General features: G+C 36.1%; 1 protein-coding gene across 1 annotated transcript in view; it reads right to left on the bottom strand.

Moving 5' to 3' along the window:
* ZC3H15 (zinc finger CCCH-type containing 15) overlaps positions 1 to 21,704 on the bottom strand; it is a 35,442-nt gene extending 13,738 nt beyond the window's left edge. The window contains exons 1-8 of the mRNA XM_079132981.1: positions 21,480 to 21,704; positions 12,330 to 12,431; positions 5,267 to 5,378; positions 4,567 to 4,719; positions 3,748 to 3,839; positions 2,047 to 2,229; positions 641 to 787; positions 374 to 475 (exon numbers count right to left, since the gene is read on the bottom strand). Coding sequence (XP_078989107.1) covers positions 374 to 475; positions 641 to 787; positions 2,047 to 2,229; positions 3,748 to 3,839; positions 4,567 to 4,719; positions 5,267 to 5,378; positions 12,330 to 12,431; positions 21,480 to 21,554 — 966 coding nt within the window. The 5' untranslated portion in view covers positions 21,555 to 21,704. The remainder of the gene's footprint in view (positions 1 to 373; positions 476 to 640; positions 788 to 2,046; positions 2,230 to 3,747; positions 3,840 to 4,566; positions 4,720 to 5,266; positions 5,379 to 12,329; positions 12,432 to 21,479) is intronic.
* Between the last annotated feature and the right edge of the window lie 1,272 nt (positions 21,705 to 22,976).

Here is a 22,976-nt window from a genome sequence, read left to right as displayed (position 1 = left end):
CACACACACACACACACACACACACACACACACAAAACCAGTAAGTTTTCTACTATTACTAAAATTCTCTACAACCAAATGACTGATTTTGTCTCATGCTCCCTACTCTACTTTTTAGATAGTAACACTGCCCCAAGATTTTTATTTTAAGCATAAAATATTAAACACAAAGGCTTTATTTTTTATTTTAAAAATGAGCATATATAACTAATACATATAGCACATAACTATATACTAAGTACTGTTTTAAATCCATAAAAGAACTACAAAAAAATACAAATTTATTAGCTCATTAATGGCATAAAGATTTAAACCAAGGCACTCTGGCTCCATGGTTGGTGCTCTTAACCACTCTGCTCTCTCTTCCTCTTACCTCATCACCACCTGTTCCCTGAGTGTAACGGGTATCATCTGCTTCCTCGTCATCATCATTGACCAGTTCAGGACGAAACTCAAACACTTCACGGCCACTGATCTATTTAGACACACAAATGTTATCAACTCAGGAGAAAATTCAAACATTTCTTGATCACTGATTTTAGACACATCCATTATTAAATAAAGACAAAATCTTGCATGACAGAAATTTTAAAATGGAAGAAAGAGTAAAGGATCCAACTTGTGTGAGTTTGGGACATACCACGAGCGCTTTCCCTGCTTTGAAGTCAGCTTTCCTTCTTTCCATATCTTGTTCAAGTTTATCAATCTTTTCTTGTCTTTTTCTTCTCTTCCATGCAAGAAAAGATTCTAGAGTGATTTTGGTAACATTTGGACCTAGGGCAGAACGCTGCAAAGACATAGCAGTTTTCTCTTAATGAATTAATTCCTTGCTTATGAATATCCTAAAGACATTAAACATGGTATAAACTAAAGCCCTTTTATATTACATGGCAATGAGCAAAATGAGTGTCCAAAGATACAATCACAACATACTACTCAGAGCTGGATTTCTTCTCAACATTGGATATCAAAACTAAAACTTGTCAAGAAAAACTGTTTTAACATGAACTAATTATGGAAAACAAAAAGCACCACAGCAATAACCAGGTTTCATTTGTTGAAACAAAACTAAACAAAAAAATGCCACTTGTGAAGGGGCAATAATCAGGTAATAAATACACAGAAAAATAATACTTGCTAAACATATGCCTGGTATTCAGTGTTATAAGCTTTATACACATATGCTAACACATTGATCACCACAAATAAGCAGAGGGTGACAAAATTTATAAAAGATGAACAGCTAACAGGTAGTGGAACTAGGCTATAAACAATCCCAAACACGCCTGACTCTAAAGTCTACATTATAGTATGTTGAATCCTGTGATACAACACGCCTGACTCTAAAGTCTACATTATAGTATGTTGAATCCTGTGATACAACAAATATGTCCACTTAAGAACAAGTTATATAATCTCAACATTAGGCATTTACATGACTTATTTATTGTCCATGATGAAACAAAATGTATATAATTTGAAATATATAATGCTAAATCTAAAACTTCCAGTAATCTCTTAATTTCATGTAATCCCTGATAGCCGTATCTTTTAACTCACTGAATAAAACTGTTCTTTTTGTGAGCCAGGAGTAGTTGTAGATCCTTTTTAATGAGACTTGTTCCCCTCTAACATAAAGAGCGTTTTAAGTCCAGCAATGGTATACACAATACAACTTAAAAGCTGGAGGAGAGCTGTCCTTCCATACATATATTAATGATTAGTACAATGGTAGGAAAAAAAAAGACACAGATGAAAGCATTTAACATTAAAAGTTCAATGAAGCATTTTATATAACTCATCTTATGAAAATAATCTGGTACTCAAAAATTATTACACATGATTGACTTATGTTTACTGCCAGATTTACATTTTAGACAAATAATAATTAAAGTAGGGTAACATAGGAGAAAGGTCACAATATTTCTTCTCTTTCATAACAACATGCTATTGCCCCCAAGTGGCAAACATTAGAAGCTATAACACATATGGCTCTCGAGTTTCTTAAAAAAAAAAAAAAAAAGTAGGAAAAAAGACACTAGTTACCTCTCTTTCGATTAGATCTTCTAATGATATTTCATCTTCTTTCTCTTCTTTCTTTTTATCCTTTTTCAACACAAATCCAGGAGGTAGTGCATGACGATACATGCAATTATCACCCCCTCCGGGACACACCCAAAACCAGCCATACTTGTTATTTTCAATAGCTTCAAGGAAATGCTTGCATACCTATAGAGACAATATTGTTTAGAAGTAGTGGCTTGAAGTAGTCCACTTCCATGGTAAATGCTTAAGTATATGGAACAAGTACATTCTACTGACATTTCTGGCTAACTACTTGGGTGAAGAAATATGCCTAAAAATTTATCTTAAAATATTTGATACAACAACAAATTCTCTATAGAGAGAACTCATATGAAGCTTATATTTTAGGCAATGTTCTAATTACACCCAAGACTTGTTGCTGGGCTTGGTGGCAAACACCTGTAATTCCAATGGCCTGGAAGGTTGAGGCAGGAGGATTGTGAATTCAAAGCCAGACTCAGCAACTTAATGAGGCCCTAAGCAACTTAGAGAGAAAATACAATATTAAAAAAGGGCTGGGGATGTGGCTCAGTGGTTAAGTGTATCCAGGTTCAATCCCCAGTACCAAAAAAGACTAGTCTCAATCAGACTTAAAAAAAATATTTATCAGTACATAAAAATGGTTATAAAAAATAATATGACTCTTTCGGTTTGATCTTTCCTAAAAATTAATCATATACAGTAATGACATAAATACTGTATGAATTACCTAATTATTCAGACAATTTTGTACTGTGAGTCACAAGTGAACATAACTCAAAAGGAACACAAAGGATAGCCATCCTTCAAAACGTGAATGGGTACAAGATGCAATTATACTGAAGCCTCAGGTAATAACCTTTGCGAATAATTAAAAATTAATAAACAATTATCTTTTCCTGAAAAAAGCTGTATGGGAAGGTGGTATTTTAAATTTTGTCTAGCACAGCAATATTTTTCACTCCTAATAGTACTATAGATAAATATGTGGACATGAATGCAGTCTAAGAAATAAGTCACCAATTTTTAAAGGTAAAATTCTTAGTATACTATAACTACTACCTACCAAAAACTCCTATTTAATCTGGCAACTAAAAAAAATTTCCTATTAAAATTAAACAAATTATTATTAATTTAGGTTCGTTTAACAGGTTTCCCACCATTCAGTATACACAAATATAATGCAGTAATTTTTATTTTTGGAAGTGGGGACTGAACCCAGTCACTTTACCATTGAACTACATCCCCAGTCCTTTTTATTTTGAGAAAGAGTTTCCCTAAGTAGCTGAGGTTCTTGCTAAGTTGATAAGGCTTGCCTTGAACATTTGATCCTTCTGCCTCTATCTCCCAAACTGCTGGGACTATAGGCATGTGTCACTATGCCAGACTACAAGGAAACAATGCTTATCTGAACATGATTATATTCACTGATATTTGAGAACATAAGATCACCCCAAAAAATGGCATCCAGATGACTTTAGTGGCATGGTTTTTATTTTCAGAATAGAAATCTAATTTTGTAAATCATAACTTATAAATTCCAAAAATAAAACTTGATGTACCTTATGTTGATGAAATAAAAATTTCTAGTAATAATCTAGCAGAAAATAGTAATAATACTTTGCCACATAATTCTCCCTAATAATAATTACCACAGCAACTCAATTCAAGAAAAGGACATACTATTTGAGTTTTTGGTTTTTTCTTTTCCGCCTCACCGTGCTTCTTGTTCACTACTTCTTCCAGCTTTTTCTCATCCCAATTATCCATAGTATCTAAAAAGAAATATAAAGATTAGGGGGCTGGGGTTGTGGCTCAGTGGTAGAGCGCTTGCCTAGCATGTGTGAGGCCCTGGGTTCGATTCTCAGCACCACATATAAATAAATGAATAAATAAAGATCTATCAATACCTAAAAAATATTTAAAAAAATATATAAAGATTAAATACTTGTATTTATTGTTCCCACTAATATGTACCTCTTCAAACAGAGAGAAAATATACTTTATTATAAGACTCATGTCCTAACACATTTTTCTTTAAAATACCAAAGGCAGCATAAACAATATTACTAGAAATTCACCAATGCTTCCTAAGTAGCTGAGGCAAATGAGAAGGCAGTAGTAGGAAAGAGTGACAAATTAAAAATAAAATTCTGGGTTTTTAAGCATCTTCCATTTATTTTTTATTTTTTAGTTGTAGATGGACACAATAACTTTATTTTATTTATTTATTTATTTTTATGAGGTGCGGAGAATCAAACCCAGTACCTCATACCTGCTAGGCAAGCACTCTACCACTGAGTCACAACCCCAGGCAACACCTTCATTAATTTTATCAAAGAGGATAAGGCAGTAAAATGAGATTTTGCAAAAAAATAGCAAACGCAACTAATTATTATTTACGAACAATACGACGAAGATTGGAATGTTCTTTAAACTACTAAATATGTTGATAAACTAAAAGGAATACACATTTATTTTTAAGAGAATGTTAAAAAATACCTTTTTCAAGTTCTTCATCTCTTGCATCAATGTAAACACTTCGTTTTTCACATTTTCTCTCCAAAGTCAAGTCATGAGAGAACTTACACTTATCTCCCTTAGTACACTGTCCTTGCTTAAAGAATGCACACACCACAGATTTGGGATCTGCACCTATGTCAGATGGCAGGTGAAAATTTGCATTACAATCTGCTGGATAATAAAGTATAGCTTGTATTTGGAATATAATTACTTTGGTTAACTCATTATTTTCCATTCACTCACAGGAGAGGAAAAATATCACTTATAAGTGACTAGGAAAATATTATTTTAAAGGTTCTTTCCATAGCATTTTGTATCTATTTTTGCTTATTTTATTTTTACTAAAAGAGGTGCAGGGGTGGAAACTAAACACACAAGTTATTACAGTCACTTGCCTAGCTGGACTCAATAAGGCAGGACTCAAGAAACAAACATGAATGGAAGAGTACTGCCAAAAAGATTTATGCTTTACACAACTATAGTTTTGCCTTGGCAATTACCAAAGATTAAATGTTATAAGTCAACCAAAAGACTGTTTAAATTCTTAATTTTTTCTGATGTGTGGGGCTAACAGTTGGGAGTTATAGTTGTACAATGACATAGCTAATGAACATCAAAACAAATCCAGAATTGTAAACATCAATTACATTTCATAAAAATAATACAGTTTAAATTTTACCTTTGCTTATTTTTTGGGCAGCAACTACAGGTTTGAAAAGTTCATTCAGCTCCTGCAATTCTTTCTTTTTGTCATCTTTTTTCAATTTCTTTTCAGCTTCGCTTTGTGCTACCTAAAATATTCCCAGGTTTAAAAATGTAAATTTGATTCTTTACAAAACTGTTTTCACCACACAGTAATCAATAATATAACAAAGTCATTTGCATATCTATACCTATAGAATGGCCTTGTGGTGTATATTAAATGTTGTGGTTAAACTATTACGAAGAATTGCTAAAACTTGTAATGAATTCTTTTTTGGTCTAAAAATGGTACCATGCCTAATTAAAAGCACATTCAAAAGCTTATGGCAACAAACATTAAGCATTTACTACAATGCTTGGCATTTTTAGTAAATGGTTTTCCACTGAGGTATTTTTCCTGTGACAACCCAGAGAAGTATGGGTACATTCTGAAGATGAGCAATGCAAACCTTCTGAAATATACAATCCCACGCACAAGTAATTGTTCCACCCAAAATATTAGTGTCTGAAAAAAACACTACACTAGGTCATGGCAGGAGATACAAACAAAAGAAAACAAAATGAAAACATACCATAGTTCTAGGCACATGATTTACCTACCTAATGTGATTAGAGGATTCATCCAAACATTTATGTCAGGTCCTATGTTAGATGACAGGGAATATAAAGATGAAAAGACAAAGATGCTTATTTAAAGAAGTTCAGAATCTGAGGGAAAGACAGACTGCCAACAACTATAATATAATACACATAAAATATCTACAAAAATTAGATTGAGCTGATAAACCTTATAGATGAGCTCTTCTGATGAGCAAGAAAAGAATGCAAAAGTGCCAGGCAATGCAGATACAGGGACAAGAGGAATAAGGTATGAGAAGCATCAATGAGAAATTTGGATTTTTATCAGTAGGTGACAGGGTCCAACTTAATTGGTTTAAAATAAAGCAAGTGACAAGAGCATATTTTATTTTTAAAAAGATCAGTATGGCAGCTTGATGGAAGATAGTCTAGAAATTCAAGGTTGAAGAAGGCAAAAAGCCTATTGCAATTGCCATAGGCAAGAAAACACAGGAGTTTAAAATAGGTATTAGTATTTAGGATGGAAAAAAGAAACAAAGAGCTATTTAGAAAGCAGAACTGATAGGACTAAGTGACTGTGAAGTGTAGAGAAGGCGTCTAGGATTATCATATATTTAATTAGTGCTGTTAAATAAGACAGGGAATACAGGAGAAACAAGTTTCAGGATAGGAGGTGGAGATGAGCTCAGTTTGGGGCATACTCACTATGAAATGCTTACAGAGCATGTGGGTGGAGCTATTCAGAAGGCAGCTACACCAGACATGGATACTGATTTTACTGAAACTAGATAGGGTTTGATTTGAGATAAAGAATTTTAAAATAAAAGGTTACAGATCACAGCTGATTAAAATTTTGGTGTGTATGAGATTACTCAGAACAGCAGAAAAAAGTAAGCAGAGGATGATTCCTTGAAAAATACCTATACTTAACCATTCAACAGAACCTATGTAGCCCATGAAAGAGACCAGGAAATATAAAAAAAAAATTGGTAAAGATCAGAACCAAAGTGGTCAAAAGAGGAATTTTAGGAAAGTAATAACAATGCTATAAATAGATCAAAGACTTTCCAAATTGTGACTGACCAATTAAAAAGAAAAAATTTAAGTTACTTTCTATTTCATTTTTTGGCACCGGGGATTGAAGTCAGAGGGGTTTAACCACCGAGCTCCTTTTTATTTTGAAACAGGGTCTTGCTAAGCTGCTTAAGGCCTCACCAAGTTGTTGATCCTGGCCTTGACCATGTGATCCTCCTGCCTCAGTTTTCTGAGTTGCTGGGATTATAGACATGGGTCACTGTTCCTGGCCACTTCACTTTCTTCTTCTTTTTAGTAATTTTTAATTTGTTCTTTTTAGATATATATGACAGTAAAGTGTACTTTGACGTATTACATATACATGGAGTATAACTTCCCATTCTCATAGTTGTACATGAAATGGAGTTACACTGGTCATATACTGACATAAAAGGATAGGAAAATTATGTCTGATTCTACTGTTTTTCCTATTCCTATCCTCTCTCCTTTCCTATAATGAAAGTATCTTTGATCAACAGGCCCATCTCAAACATTTGTGACTACAATGAAGACTTCATAAACTACTTAAAAGTTAGAAATCAAGTCAATATTTAAAAATATGATTTATATTCCTACTTGTCTTATGACCTGCCAAGGACAGGTTCAAATTTAAAATGCTCAGGTTCTCTGTGGGGGAGTGTTACAGTATTGTTGAGTCAGTCCCTAGTACCTTCTCCTTTTCTACCAGTTTATCCTTCCTGTGTGTGAGGGGAGGTTCAAAGTGCTAGAGAGAAAAATGTTACGGATCCACAGTTGTAATCCTAAGGCACATCCTCCTTTAGGCTACCTCAGGCACTGGCAGCACAGCAACTTCTAGATGAACATGTTTATGGGGAAAGGGTCTTTTACAGGTCCTAAAAGTAGGCTCAGAGTTTTGTGGGGGAGCTGTGCTGCAAAACCTGCGTGGACATATCCTGACTTATTGACTTCTTATCTATAGGAAGAGAAATGTCTGGGGCAGACAAGGAGAAGGGTAATCTATGGCACAGGGCTTACGATAGTGCACCTCATGTCCAGGACTGCTGCTCAATTTCTAAGTTATTAATGATGGTTAGGCATCCCATGTTCACACAGTCCTGTTAAATAATATGGTATCAAATCTATACTACTGAAAGTATAATCACACCAAAATACTACCATAAATTTTGTGACTTTGTGAAGGTTTATGAAATCTGATAAAGGAGAAAGAAGAGAACTGAAAAATGGAATTTCTTCTCATTTAACCACCAATGGAATTCTACAAGGGATAATTCAACTTCAGCTATAAGAATAACAACCAATGTCACTAAATAATTTAATCATTTAACAAAAGATAGAATTCAACAAAAGTTACATAGTGTTGGTGTAAAAACAGACACAGAGTTCAAAGGTACAGAATAGAAGAAAATAGACAAACCCATACATCTACTGTCATCTGATTCTTGACAAAAGTGCCAAAAGAAAAGAAAAGACAGTCTGTTTAACAAATGGTGTGGGAAACCTATTCATATGTAGAAGAAAGACTAGACCCTTAACTCTCACCCTGCACAAAATCAACTTGAAATGGACCAAAGACCTATAAATTTAACCAGAAACGATGCAACTCCAAAGCATAAAGTAGGGTCAACACTCCAGCATACAGGCACACGCAATGACTCTTTCAATGGGACCCCTAAAGCTCAGGAAATAATGTCAAGACTTCATAAATGGGATGGAACCAAGTTAAAAAGTTTCTGTAGAACAAAGGAAAAAAAGAATGTGAAGACAGAAACTACAGAATGGGGAAAAAATCTTTGCTAGCTTCTCTTCTGACAGGAACTTTAAAGAACTCAAAAAACTACACACACACACACACACACACACACACACACACACATGAATCAACAAATAATCCAATTAATAAATGGGTACATTGATATTAATAACACTTCTCAAAAGAAAATGTGAAAGAAATGTTCAACATCATTAGCAATTAGTGAAATACAAATCACAACTACCCAGATTTCATCTCACACCGGTTAGAATGGCAGTTATTGAGAATACAAATAATAAATGCTGGAGAGGATATAGTGAAAAAGAGACACTCCTAAACTGTTGGTAGGATTGTAAATTAGTACAACCACTATGGAAATCAGTATGGAGGTTCCTCAAAAGACTAGGCATGGAACATCATACGACCCAGCTACACTACAATTCGGTATTTATCCTAAAGAATTAAAGTCATTATACTACAGAAATACATGCATACCCGTTGTTTACAGCAAGGCAATTCACACTAGCCGAAGTAGGGAACCAGCTTATATGTCTATCAATGAATAAGAGAACAAAGTAAATCTGGTGTAAACACACAATGGAGTTCCATTTAGCCATAAAGAAAATATAAATAAATGAAATTATTTTATTTGCAAGAAAATGGATGGAACTAGAGACCATTATGTTAAGTAAAATAAAATATGCCAAACTCAGAAGGTCAAGGGTTGTATGTTTTCTCTCATATTTGGCGGCTAGAGAGGAAAAAAGAAAAGAAAGGTGGGGGTAATCTCATGAAAATCAAAGGGAGACTGGTAGAGGAAAAGGACCAGGGGGGTGGGAGGAGGGAAGAGCTGGGCAGTGATATTGTCCAAATTATATTGTTATAGTGTATGCACATATGAATATGTAACAAATCCCATCATTATGTACAACTATAATGCAGCAATAAAAAACATGGAAAGAAAAAACCAAAAGACAGGATTCAAACCCAAGTGTACCTAACACCAAGGTTTAGCATAAAGTTATTCCTTAGTATTTGTGGGTATTGATTCCATGTCCCCTGCCCAAGATACCAAATCTGTGTGTGCTCTAGATCCTTGACCAAAAAGTCCGTGTTGTTCAAAACAAAGCCATCTTAGTCCTAATTAGGCAGTACAGTATATGCCAGCAACACTTCAACAATTGTTTTAAACATTTATGATCTATAGTTGGTTGAATCTGAAGATGTAAACCTCTGGATATGGAGAGCTGACTGTACATTTTTATTAAATCAGGTTAAGTTAGCAGCTGGGAAGAGCAATAGCTTTTGACTCTAGAATCAAGTTGAAGGATAGATGAAAGGAAAGGGTTGAGGCACTGATTTGCAGACAGCATGACTGAGAGATTGGTTTCAGACAGAGGTTAACATCTCACAAATACTTATTTTGATATTCTCATATGAAAAAAAAAATGTAAATGTGAGATATTCTCTTGTTTCCTACATTGAACAAGAAAGTATTGCCAGAAGTTAAGAAAAAGGAGAAGAGGTTAAAGAAAAAAACCAAACCAAACCAAACCAAACCTTTAAAGAGAAAAGACCCATATCTATAAAATCTTAAGGAATGAAAAAATCTAAAGAACTTGAGGAAAAAGGGCCAAATTATCTGGGTGCAGTGGCACATGCCCATAATCTCAAGAGGCTAAAGAAGGAGGATTTCAAATTCAAAGCCAGCTTCAGCAACTTAGTGAGGACCTAAGTAACTCAGAGAGAGATTAAATGTTAATGAGTTTTCAGTGGATCAAATAATTTTGAAATTTACATGGAAGAACAAATGACTAAGACAAAAAGAAAAGGAGTATTCTGGGGAATGGAACTGCCTTACAAGTAAACAATATATTACAAGTCCACTAGTTAAAAAAAAAAAAAATCAGCATGATACTGGTTTAGGGGCAGGCGATTAGAGCACAAAATACAGAAACACACCCTAATGTATTTGAGACTTTACTACTAATATATGTCAATAGTGGTATTTCAATTCAGTAGGATAAATTATGCTGGCTATTAAAGAAAACAAACTTAAGGTTATACAAAATAAATACACTGATACGACAAATTGTTAACTGAAATATAAAAAAAATTTGAAAAAGAATGTGTAACTCAGAGGAAAGTCATACATTTTAACCATATTTTAAAAACCAAGACATATATACTATGAAAAATTATTGTGCAAAACAGAACTAAAACATTATAAATTATCTGCAATACTGACAAAGGATGTCTCTCACTAATTAACCTAAGATAACCAAAACAGGAAAACAAAACAAAACAAAACAATTTGAATAAAGAAGTTAAAAAAGGCATACCCAAATAGCCAATAAACTTATGAAGATAATCTCTAGTAGTGAGGCAAATGATGTGAGATTATCATTTTATACTTTTTATTTGGAAAACATTAAAAAGAACGTCATTACCCATCATTCATGCACTGCAAATGAAAACATGAATTATTGTGGTCTCTATGAAATGTGATCAGGCATATTTATTAAAATTTGAAATCCATTCTCATGATCTAGAAATAGAAAGTCTTTTAGCAGATAACTTAAGCCACAGAAATAAAAGAGCACAAACTCATGTAAGGACTTGAGTACAGATAAGGACACATGTAAAAGATTACCTCTTGGAGAAGTGTTCTTAGTGTCAGAAAGCTAGAAACAAAGTCATCACTTATGAACAGTGAAACAGAAAAAATATACCCATACTGTAGAATAGTATGCAGCCACTATTAAAATAAACTAGAGCTATATCAAAATGGCTTGGAGGTTATTTACACCCAAATTGATCAAAGGCTCGGCAGATATAAATAATCCTGACTTGAAAGCTAGTCTGATAGCTTTGGCTGACTTTCTTCAGATTCAGTGTCATGATGATTATCTGGTAATGCTTAAGGCAATTTGCATTTTGGTTCAAGAGTGCTTAACACAAGATGCAGTTGCTAAAGCAAATCAAACAAAAGAGGACTTGCCTGTTGCTTTAGACAAATATAATCTTGGCTTTGAAACAGGATATGCAATTCTTCTTCTTCTTTTTTTTAAATTGCGGTGATAGGAACTGAACCCAGGATCTTGTGCTTGACAGGCAAACACTCTATGAATTGAGCTATATCCCTAGCCTGGATATATAATTTTAATAAAGCTGCCCAGATTCTGCTATTGCAGAATATAGAAGAACTCAGAGAGCTACAAAAATTAATGAAGCTATAGTAGCTGTTCAGGTAATTATTGCTGATCCAAGGACAGACCATAGACTAGGGAAAGTTGGAAGATGAACACTTGAGGATTTTAGCTTCTTACCTACTTAGTACAATTGGGAACCATGTACACTTCTGGCAGGTGTTTGGAAACCAAATGCCACATTTTCAAGGAAGGAATCCCAGAAAACTGACTATGTTCTAAAGATATACCACCACTGCTTTTTTCTTTAATAAAGTTTGGGAAAGTGGGAAAAAAAATGGCTTGGAGGAATATCCAAGAGGTATGGCTGAGGAAGAAAGGTTAAGATGTAAAAGAATTTAATACTCTACTTTGAAATACAATTATAACATCAAATACTTTTATCTGTGCCTGATGCTGAATAATGTTACATCTGATAAGAAAATAAAGAAATTCAAATTATTTACCTGACGTGGATTTTGCTGACCAAATTTAACTTGGTGAGTGACAGCCTTGATGAATTTCTGTTGCTTTGCTCCTTTCTTATTCTTCAGACCAAAAGTTTTGTCCTAAGTGAGAAAGGAATAGAATTATCTCAGCAGTTCATATTATTATTTTTCCAATGCTATCTAAAAATGATTCATTTACTTATTGATAAGAAGAATACTGTTCCTTGTAACATGAAGACATGCAAAACACTAAAATATCAAGCCAAGGCAATATATGACCTCAAAACATCACCCAGATTCTTTACAATTCAACACATACAACAATCATTAAATTTCCTGATACTTTTTTCCACAATGTATTTCAGAATTTCAGTTTTATGGGATGTGCAGAGTTACTATATTGGGGTAAGTTCTACAGTCAAATAAATTTAGGAAAATGAACAGGATTCTTAAATCTTTTTTCTTTCTTTTTGCAGTGCTGGGGGTTGAGTCAAGTGTCTCAGACATACTAGGCAAGTGCTCTACTATTGAGTTATAGCCCCAGCCCCAGATTCTTTTTCCCTCCATATAATTCCAGCAACTCAGGAGACTAAGGCAGGAGGATCATTAGTTTGAGGTCAGCCTCAGCAACATAGGAAGGCCTTTTGCAAAACCCTGTTTCTGGGAGAAAAAAAAAAAAAAAGACTTCAGATGTAGCTTAGTGGGAAAGTGCCACTGAACTCAATCCCGAGTACTTGCTCCCCAACAAAAGATCAGGATTGAAGTGCAACAATATCTATAGAAGCTTTGATAGGGAAGAGTAAAAGTGGGCTTCTATCCGTGCCCTATATGTAATTATAGAGAATAAGCAAGCTATGAATAAACAACAGCAAACAGCAAGGTAGATAGTGATATAAGACGACTTGGGAAAGAAAAAAGACCCTACGGGGACCTGGCCTGCTATAAAAGAAAGCGCACAAGGAGAAGTTTCTGGTAGAGGTGCATAAGTTCAGAACTCCATACCCTCCCCCCAAAAACGAAAATTTTCAAGTTTAATTACATTGCTTTAGCACATAATTAACCAGTCTAAAGAGATGATGAATGACTTGCATTTTGAAAGTCTCTAATTAGAGTTCAAAAATTATTATTTTTGGAAGGGAAAATATTCATCTAGCATACACTAAACATATATTCCTGAATATATATCTTACTGGATCTCATTCTAACCTTTTAAAAGTTAAAAGTTTCACAACTGAGAGGTAGGATAGCATAGAGATTGACAATAAGAACTTAGGCCAAATTTCCTGGTTTGAATCTTAATTCTGCTTCTTGCCAGTTTAGTTACCTTGAGCAGGCTACTTAACCTTTAGGCTTGCTTTCCCAACTATAAAAATGGCAGTAATATTCATTTCATTGGGAGAATTAAAGGAGCTATATAAATTTATCACTTACATGTGGCTTGTGTGTTTCTTCTCTCCTCTCTCCAGAGCACTGAGAACTGTGTCTAGGCTTTTAAGTGTTAACTATGAGATGACCTATGATGTTAGAACCGAATTATATTTGACTCTAAGCAAAGTCCTTACTCTCTCCACCATAAAAAAAACTATGCACTTCCCAGAGAAACCTGGTTAAGTTAGAGCACAGTTTGATAAGCAACACGTTTCCCAAATAGCACACTGTAGGTCTGGGATACCAACAGAATTCCGTGGAAACAGGATGTTATAATTTGAACTACTTCAGTAAGGCTTTTTTCCTTTTTCTTGAACATAGAATAGAACCTTATCCAAAGACTAGCCTGGATTTTCGAGTAAGGTAGGAAAAGGGGGTTATGGTGAACCCCAAATCAGGTTAACATAAAACTTGGGAAACAGTGGCCCTCATTGGATTAATAAGGTTCTAAAAGTGAGGATTTAGGAAGAAACAGTACATGTGTGTCTCAGTAGATAAGCTTAGAAAATGAGCTGTAGGGCTGGGGTTGTGGCACTTGCCTCACACGTATGAGGCCTGGGTTCGATTCTCAGCACCACATGTAAATAAATGAGTAAAATAAAGGTTCATCAACAATAAAAAGAAAATGGGCTGTAACAGGGCCAGCATTCCCTCCATTCCTTAAAAAATGGAGTTTGAAAAAAAGGAAGCAGGGGAAGGGCAGGTCAACAGTGAATAGTGCTTCAAGATAACCAAGTTCTATTGCTTGGGATACTAAGGTAAGCAGAAACTGGCATTGTTTTAAAACATTCAACCCCACCCATGCACTGTAATGTATTTTGTTGTTGATCTATGCAAAATATGTTCTGTACTTATTAATCTAGCTTTAAGTAATCAATAGTTGATCTCAGCTAAAATTCTTCATTAATTTCTTTATTTCCATTCTTTTTTCTTTTTTTTCTTTTTTTATTGTAAACAAATGGGATACATGTTGTTTCTCTGTTTGTACATGGCGTAAAGGCATACCATTTGTGTAATCATAAATTTACATAGAGTAATGTTGTTTGATTCATTGTTATTTTTTCCCTTCCCCCACCCCTCCCACCCCTCTTTACCCTCTATACAGTACTTCCTTCCTCCATACTTGCCCCCCTCCCTAACCCTAACTCTAACCCTAACACTAACCCTTCCCTCCCCCCCATTATGTGTCATCCTCCACTTATTAGCGATATCATTCGTCCTTTGGCTTTTTGAGATTGGCTTATCTCACTTAGCATGATATTCTCCAATTTCATCCATTTGCCTGCAAATGCCATAATTTTATCATTCTTTATGGCTGAGTAATATTCCATTGTATATATATACCACAGTTTCTTTATCCACTCATCAATTGAAGGGCATCTAGGTTGGTTCCACAGTCTGGCTATTGTGAATTGAGCAGCTATGAACACTGATGTGGCTGTATCTCTGTAGTATGCTGATTTTAAGTCCTTTGGGTATAGGCCAAGGAGTGGGATAGCTGGGTCAAATGGCGGGTCCATTCCAAGTTTTCTAAGGAATCTCCACACTGCTTTCCAGAGTGGCTGCACTAATTTGCAGCCCCACCAGCAATGTATGAGTGTACCTTTCTCCCCACATCCTCGCCAACACCTGTTGTTGCTCGTATTCTTGATAATCGCCATTCTAATTGGGGTGAGATGGAATCTTAGGGTGGTTTTGATTTGCATTTCTCTTATTACTAGAGATGTTGAACATTTTTCCATATGTTTGTTGATTGCTTGTAGATCTTCTTCTGTGAAGTGTCTATTCATTTCCTTAGCCCATTTGTCGACTGGATTATTTGAATTCTTGGAGTAAAGATTTTTGAGTTCTTTATAGATTCTGGAGATTAGTGCTCTATCTGAAGTATGATTGGCAAAGATATTCTCCCATTCTGTAGGCTCTTTCTTCGCATTGCTGATAGTTTTCTTTGCTGAGAGAAAGCTTTTGAGTTTGAATCTATCCCAGTGGTTGATTCTAGCTTTTATTTCTTGTGCTATGGGAGTCCTGTTAAGGAAGTCTGATCCTAGACCAACAAGGTGAAGATTTGGACCTACTTTTTCTTCTATAATCTGCAGGGTCTCTGGTCTGATTCCGAGGTCCTTAATCCATTTTGAGTTTAGTTTTGTGCATGGTGAGAGATATGGGTTTAGTTTCATTCTGTTGCATATGGATTTCCAATTCTCCCAGCACCATTTGTTGAAGAGGCTATCTTTTCTCCATTGCATATTTTTGGCCCCTTTGTCTAGTATGAGAAAATTGTATTTATTTGGGTTTGTGTCCGAGTCCTCTATTCTGTACCATTGATCTACCTTTCTATTTTGGTACCAATACCATGCCGTTTTTGTTACTATTGCTTTGTAGTAGAGTTGAAGATCTGGTATTGCAATACCCCGTTTCACTCTTCCTGCTAAGGATTGCTTTAGCTATTCTGGGTTTCTTATTCTTCCAGATGAATTTCATAATTTTATTTCCATTCTTTACACACATGGATCCCATTTCTATAGGTCCCTTTCACTACTTCTTTGCTGCTACAGTCGTTAAGGGAACATTTTCTCCCTCTTTTTCCTTCGGTATTAGGGAAATGAACTCAGTGATGCTTTAACACTGAGCTACATCTCCAGTCCTTAAAATTTTTTAATCTCCACCCAGCCCTCCCAAAACTGGGGATTGACTCCAAGGGTACTTCAATCACTGAGCCACATTCCCAGTCCTTTTATACTTTGTTTAGAGACAGGGTCTTGCTAGGTTGATTACAGCCTTGACAAGTTGCTGAGGCTGGCTTTGAACTTGTGATCCTCCTGCTTCAGCCTCCCAAGTTGCTGGGATTACAGATTTGTGCCACTGTGCCTGGCTCCATGGTACCTGGCTCTTAGATAAACATTTTTTATTCACTTGCCTTAAACCCTCTTTCCAGAACCAATTTTTCTATTGCTCAAAGCTGAATTCAATTTATTATTAAATTTTAGCTGCAAGAGAACACACAGTATACGCCAACTGGAACCAATGTGTGAGTGGCCAACAGAACGATAATCCTCTTTGTTAATACTGATTTCAGAAAGAAAATAACTATTCACACACTGCATTCATAAATTTTGGGTAGTTTAAAAGAGAAAGAAAAAAATAGCAGTCGATATAAAAAAATTATTTCCAGTGGGCAAGAAATAAGCATCACACTTTTACATTGCTGGTGGAGTTGCAAATTGGTGCAGCCACTCTGGAAAGTAGTGTAGAGAATCCTCAGAACTTGGAATGGACCCACCTTTTTTTTTTTTTTTGGGTGTTGGGGATCGAACCCAGGGCCTTGTGCTTCCAAGGCAAGCACTCTACCGACTGAGCTATCTCCCCAACCCCTGGACCCACCTTTTGACCCAGTAATCCCACTCCTCAGTTTATACTCAAAGGACTTAAAATTAGCATACTACAGTAACACAGCCACATCAATGTTTATAGCAGCCCAATTCACAATAGCTAGATTGTGGAACCAAAAGAGATGCCCTTTAATTGCTGAATGCATAAAGAAACTGTGGTGTATATACACAATGGAATATTATTCAACCATAAAGAATAATAATATTATGGCATTTGCAGACAAATGGATGGAATTGGGAGAATATCATGCTAAGTGAAATAAGCCAGTACCAAAAAAACCAAAAGTTGAATGTTTTCCCTGATAAGTGGATGATGATATATAATGGGGGTGGGGGAGGGGATAAGAGAAGAATGGAGGAACTTTAGATTACATAGAGGGAAATGAGGGGGTATGAAAATGGTGGAATGAGATAGACATTACCCTATGTACATGTATGATTACACGAATGGTATGAACCTACACCGTGCACAACCACAAAAAAAAATGTACCCCATTTGTGTATAATGAATCAAAATGAAGCCTGTAAAAATAAAAAAATTTAAAAAAAAAGTAGAAACCAAGAATTGTGTACTGAGCTCACTAGTAAGAGCAAGGATATGGACCTGCAATTTGCCCATTAACTAAGCAAGCTTTTATTATCCTGTTTTTTGTAAATGCTGGAGGGGAAAGGTGAATAAAATCTATCTTCACCAAAAAAACAAAAATAAACAAACAAAAAAAACCACACAAAAAAACCCCAACAAAAATCACACAGACAGTGTAAGTCAGTCTGCAATTATTCCCCTAACAAGCTCTCATTTACAATATAGTATTAATAAAAGCCGTCATCTATAAAATATACATGCCACAAGGTGGATACTTTCCATGTACTGCTTTAAGCCATAGCCCCCTTCTTCCCACAAAACTGTTGAAAATCACACAATACTAACTATTCGGTTTTTATTTATTTATTTATTTTTGACATTGGCAAGACATTTATTGAAATTATGAACCGCAGAATCTAAGAAGGTTGTGGGGCAGGGAGGAAACAGGGTGAAACATAACCTCTTTTTAAAGAAGAATGATGGGAAAACTTGAGGAGCTAGGAATTAAGCTGTGGTCAAAACATCTTCAAGATCCACAGAAATATGCATGTGAAAATAACTTATTCCAAAAACAGCTTATATCCATTTTCTTACACTTTCTATGAAGAAAATGAGACTAAACAGAAAACAATATGTCCGATTGTTTTGTAGCCTAATTTCATTTCATGATTTCCAGTGTTCAGTTTCTCATTAACTAGGTTTGAAAACTTCTGCAAAGAATTATACCTCTGCATTTCAGATTCCCAAGTCCCTTATTTGCTACAGGTAATACACAACAAGGAACTTATGAAATGACAAAAACCTCTGTTTTCATTTAAAGATTGGCCAACTAAAATGTCACGTAAGGCTGCTGGAAGGCAGTGCCCAAATTAAATCTTTGGAAAAATCAGTAACACCAAGGGAAGAAATTAACATCTATTTTCAGAGATGGGAAGAACTAAGGAGCCAGTTTCTTCTGACTGGATATACAGTAGTACAGATAGGTCACGCATGTAACTTGTCAAAAACTACAGAGCTAGGAATGTGAAATACAGGACTCAAAACCTAGGTCTCTAGGACTCCAAAGTTAGTGCTCCATTCATTAAATTATGCCATATGTAATATGGCTTAGTCAAAGAGTGCTTGCATAGTATGCACAAATCCTTAGGTTTGATCCCCGGTACCACAAAACAAATAAAAAACAGAAAAAAATCAAAAAACAAAAACACAAAACAAAACAAAAAAACAAAAAGCAAAGGAAAAAAACTGCTGTAACTTTCATGCATCTTTTTACTTCCTTTACTTTGTTCTCCAAAGTTGCATGTTGCTGCTTTTCCGCACTAAGCATCTACAGTGGTAGCAGTTGTGCCAATATGAATACAGAAGAGGGGACAGGTAGGTAGGACAACCATTTAAAGTCTATTCAAAAGCACCACTGAAGGAGCAGGGGGTGTAGTTAGCTCAGTGGTAGACAGCATGGGTAAGATTCTTCATTCACCCTTCTCCCCACAAAACTGCTGGAAATCACTTGTTCTACTTAACTGTTCATTTGACTGATTTAGAATTTCAGATCATAGTAGAATAAATTGGACTTAACTTTCCTATGTTCATATATGAATATACCACCCGTGAAATTTCATATCACATACAACCAAAAGAATGGAATCCTAATTTGAAAGTCATATTTTGTGTTTGTGTAGTATGTCAAAATACACTCTACTGTCATGTATATCTAAAATGAACTACTAATAATTAAGAAAGAAAGAAAGAAAGAAAGAAAAAAAAAAAAAAAAAAGCTGCTCTTCAGCTTCAGTCAAATCCTTTTCCTTGAGGGCATGTTGAATGAAGTCCTCCCATGTATCCAAACCTTCTCATTTTTCAAGGTAGGCCAGGGAGCTGTGTGTAGTTGTATGAAATCTCCCAATTTTTAGATGTCAGCAACTATTTAAAAATTAAACAGTATGTCGAGAAAACAAACGTTTTACCTTAATTTCTATGGTTTGGTAATAAAAATTCTTTTCAACTGAAATTTTACAAATTTATACAAAAACTAATAAAGTAGTGTTCTAGTGAAACTTGACTGGGAACTGCCCTTATTTCATGGAGACATGCTGGGGCTTTAGGGAAGTTATAAATAAAACCAAACCAGGCTTACTTCTATTAAGCTATTAGGAATTTTTTTTTTTTTTTTTTTTTTGGTCAGTTAATTCAGTTGCCTTCTTTTGCATTTTTCTTTGGAGATATCTTCACTAATGAAACCTTAAAAAATAACTTAGTTGTTTGCAGTTACAGCTCCGTGGTAGACAGGCTCACCTTCCTGGGTTCAATCCCAGCAACAAAACAAAAAAACCAACAAAACAACAAAACAAAACCACCTTGTTACAAGATGAATGGAGCCATAACATACTGTTCATCAATTTTAGAGTTGATGGGATACTATAAAAAACTTCCAAGCACAATTCTTTAAAAAATGTTTTACCAATTAAAAACAAAACATATATAGAAGTGTACTTTAAATTGTCATATAACATTTATTTTCACAAGGGAGTTTTACTTTGTATCATGTTTACTAGTTAATTAACTCCATCTCAGCAAAGAAAACCTACCCTAATATCCCTAAATGCCCCTGTTTACAAAGCACTGAGTATTATCAAAATTATCATCCCTAGAGATTTACCTAAGTGCTATGAATCCAGACTGTCCAGAAATGTACACACATTTAAACACACAAATGCAAAGGTGACAATCATTTTGTTTTCAAGCCTAGCTATGTCACCTCCTGACAAATTTAAGAAGTACAGGTTCTACTCCAGAGAGGGAACTTAGCCAAGGTTACTATAATTCTTCACAAGCATTTCACTTACATCAGCAGACTTAAAAATCACGTGAAAATTGACCAAATTCTGATTAGATTTGGTCAAGAAGACCACAAGGAGTTTGACTGCTTTCAAGGTTGTGATAAATGAATATTAACAAAGAAATATCTTATTGGGGTTTATGTTTATGGAATGTGAAATATTGATCCTTAAGGAAACTGACACTGTCGTTGGAAAACAGGTGTACAACACTTAACGTCAATACTGTTCTGACATTAAAGGGTTAAACAGGCTCGATGCACTAAACGTGGGTATAAGCATATATACGCGTATACACGCATACATATACCATACATATAAACTGGGACATGGTGTTTAATACAACTAATGGCATAAGCTTAACCTCTCTTAATGCGTTATTCTATTTAATTGATTGCATATATAAAGTACAATGTATGAGTCGCTGGGCTGCGATCTAAAAGAAACCTGCACTCCTCCTACAGGAAAGTTCACAGGCGGATCAAAACTGACACCACGTTGTAATTTAGTGGCTTGAAAAAATAACGCACAGCCCCTCGGTGATGGGTAAAAAAAAAAAAAAAAGAACACAAAGGCCTGTCATGAGTTGGCCTTCCAGAAAACACATTGATCCTATTTCTTTAAACATAACTCTAGAACTGTCTCCAATTCTGAAATTAGCAAAGGACAAAACCCGCGGGTCACTTCACACCCGGTGAGTGAAGGAGGATGTGTGTACGGAGAAGCAAAGTCCAGGTGTGGGGGCGCCAGAAGCGTCACTATAGCAATGAGAGGCAGCTAGCGTCATGAGTGCCTTGAAGGAGGAGCAGTGGGCCCCAGAGCCGAAAGCAGGGACACGTGGCCCCCAAGACGCGAGCCGGAACCCGGGGGAGCGGTGAGCCTGCTTCCCGGAGGGCTCGCGGCGTGAGTGGGGGAGGGGGTGGCTACTCACCTCGATAATCTTCTCCTTCTTTTTCTGCTCCGCCTTTTTGCTGCCCCCGGCCTGAGCCTGTTTTTTGGGGGGCATTGCGGAGACAGGTGTAACCGGCCAGACTTAAGCGAGGATGGATACCTTCGGGAGATCTGGCACCACAGCAGAAGGAGGAAGACGCGGCCGCCGTCGCCGCCGCAGCACACGGAAAGCAACTCGCTCATTCGCCGCCGAAACGCGGCCTTTGCGACAGGTCGGTGTCGCAGAGCATTGTGGGTAGGGAGGAGCGGCTCCCGGAAGCGAAGCTGCGCGTGCGCCTTTGCGGCGTTTGGCCTGGAGCGAGTAGGGCGGGACGTGGGAAAATGTTTATGCGTCACACGTGACGCTGGGCCTTTTCTAGGTTGCGGCTGCCAGAGGATAAAGATGAACGGGGGAGTTGAAAGCCCTGCGTGTCTGTGTTCCCTCCGCGCCCTGTTCCTCTGACGTTGATAATTGTCCATCGTCGCTTTGGGTGTGCACTATCCCCCTCCTGAGCCATTACCGAGTTCCCGCAGCAATTCGGGGCTGCTCCGAGCGCAGTTTACCCGGTTACCTTCTTGTACCGTGGCGGGGGTAGGCTGGACAGCTCCAGGAGTGCGGCGCCTTCAGATTCCTGGGAGTTATTATGAAGAAATGGAAAAACTCTGCAGTCATTTGAAGAGCACCAGGGATGGCGTCCCAATGAATGGGGCACTTGAACTCGTTTGAAGTACTGTACTTCAATTATTTTCAGACTCTAGGCAAGTGCCTAAGTGATTCCTTATACTCCTTTATAATGTGAAAGTTAAAAAAAAAAAAAAAAAAAAAAAAAAAAAAAAAAAAACACAGTCCTAGTGTGAGCCAAATTTGCTTGGTAAATCCAGAAATTATTTGGTACATTGCACACATTATTTCCTCTATTATTACAACTACATGAGGTAGGAATTGTTACTGTTCCCATTTTATAGTTGAAGTACAAGAAGGAAATAAAATGCCCAAAGTTGTGTTAACATCCAGGCCAGGGATTTTAACTATGACTGTTCGACTTTAAAGCCTGCATGTCTATCACCTAACAGTGCAAAAGTAGGTCTTTTTGAAAAAGGTTCTTGATGAATGGGGTTAAGATTTGTACAAACCCAAACACATTTTTTTGTTTGTTTTTGTTCTTTTGATCTTGAACTTGAGATTCTTTTGTTTCAACATATGAATCTCTGGAATTACAGGTGTGCATCACTACAACCAGCTTAAAATAATATATGAAAAGTGTACAATGTGTGGCTATTCTTTGTGTCCCGTGACTGTTGTTTAAACCGCATTGTGTAGCCAAGAATCAACTTTCTAGATAAGTTTTTAATCTTTTATTATTTTTTAAAATTTACATGGGGAGAAAACCCTAAGCTCCATTAATGCAGTTTATTTGCTGAGTAACTTTCTACATAAGATAATGTCAAAGACTCCCCTGTATTTGTTATGTGTATGGTGTGTGTGTGTGTGTGTGTG

This window comes from Sciurus vulgaris, assembly GCF_902686455.1.
Source record: "Sciurus vulgaris genome assembly, chromosome: 3".
Lineage (NCBI taxonomy): Eukaryota > Metazoa > Chordata > Mammalia > Rodentia > Sciuridae > Sciurus > Sciurus vulgaris.
This window is presented reverse-complemented; position numbering and strand designations above follow the sequence as displayed.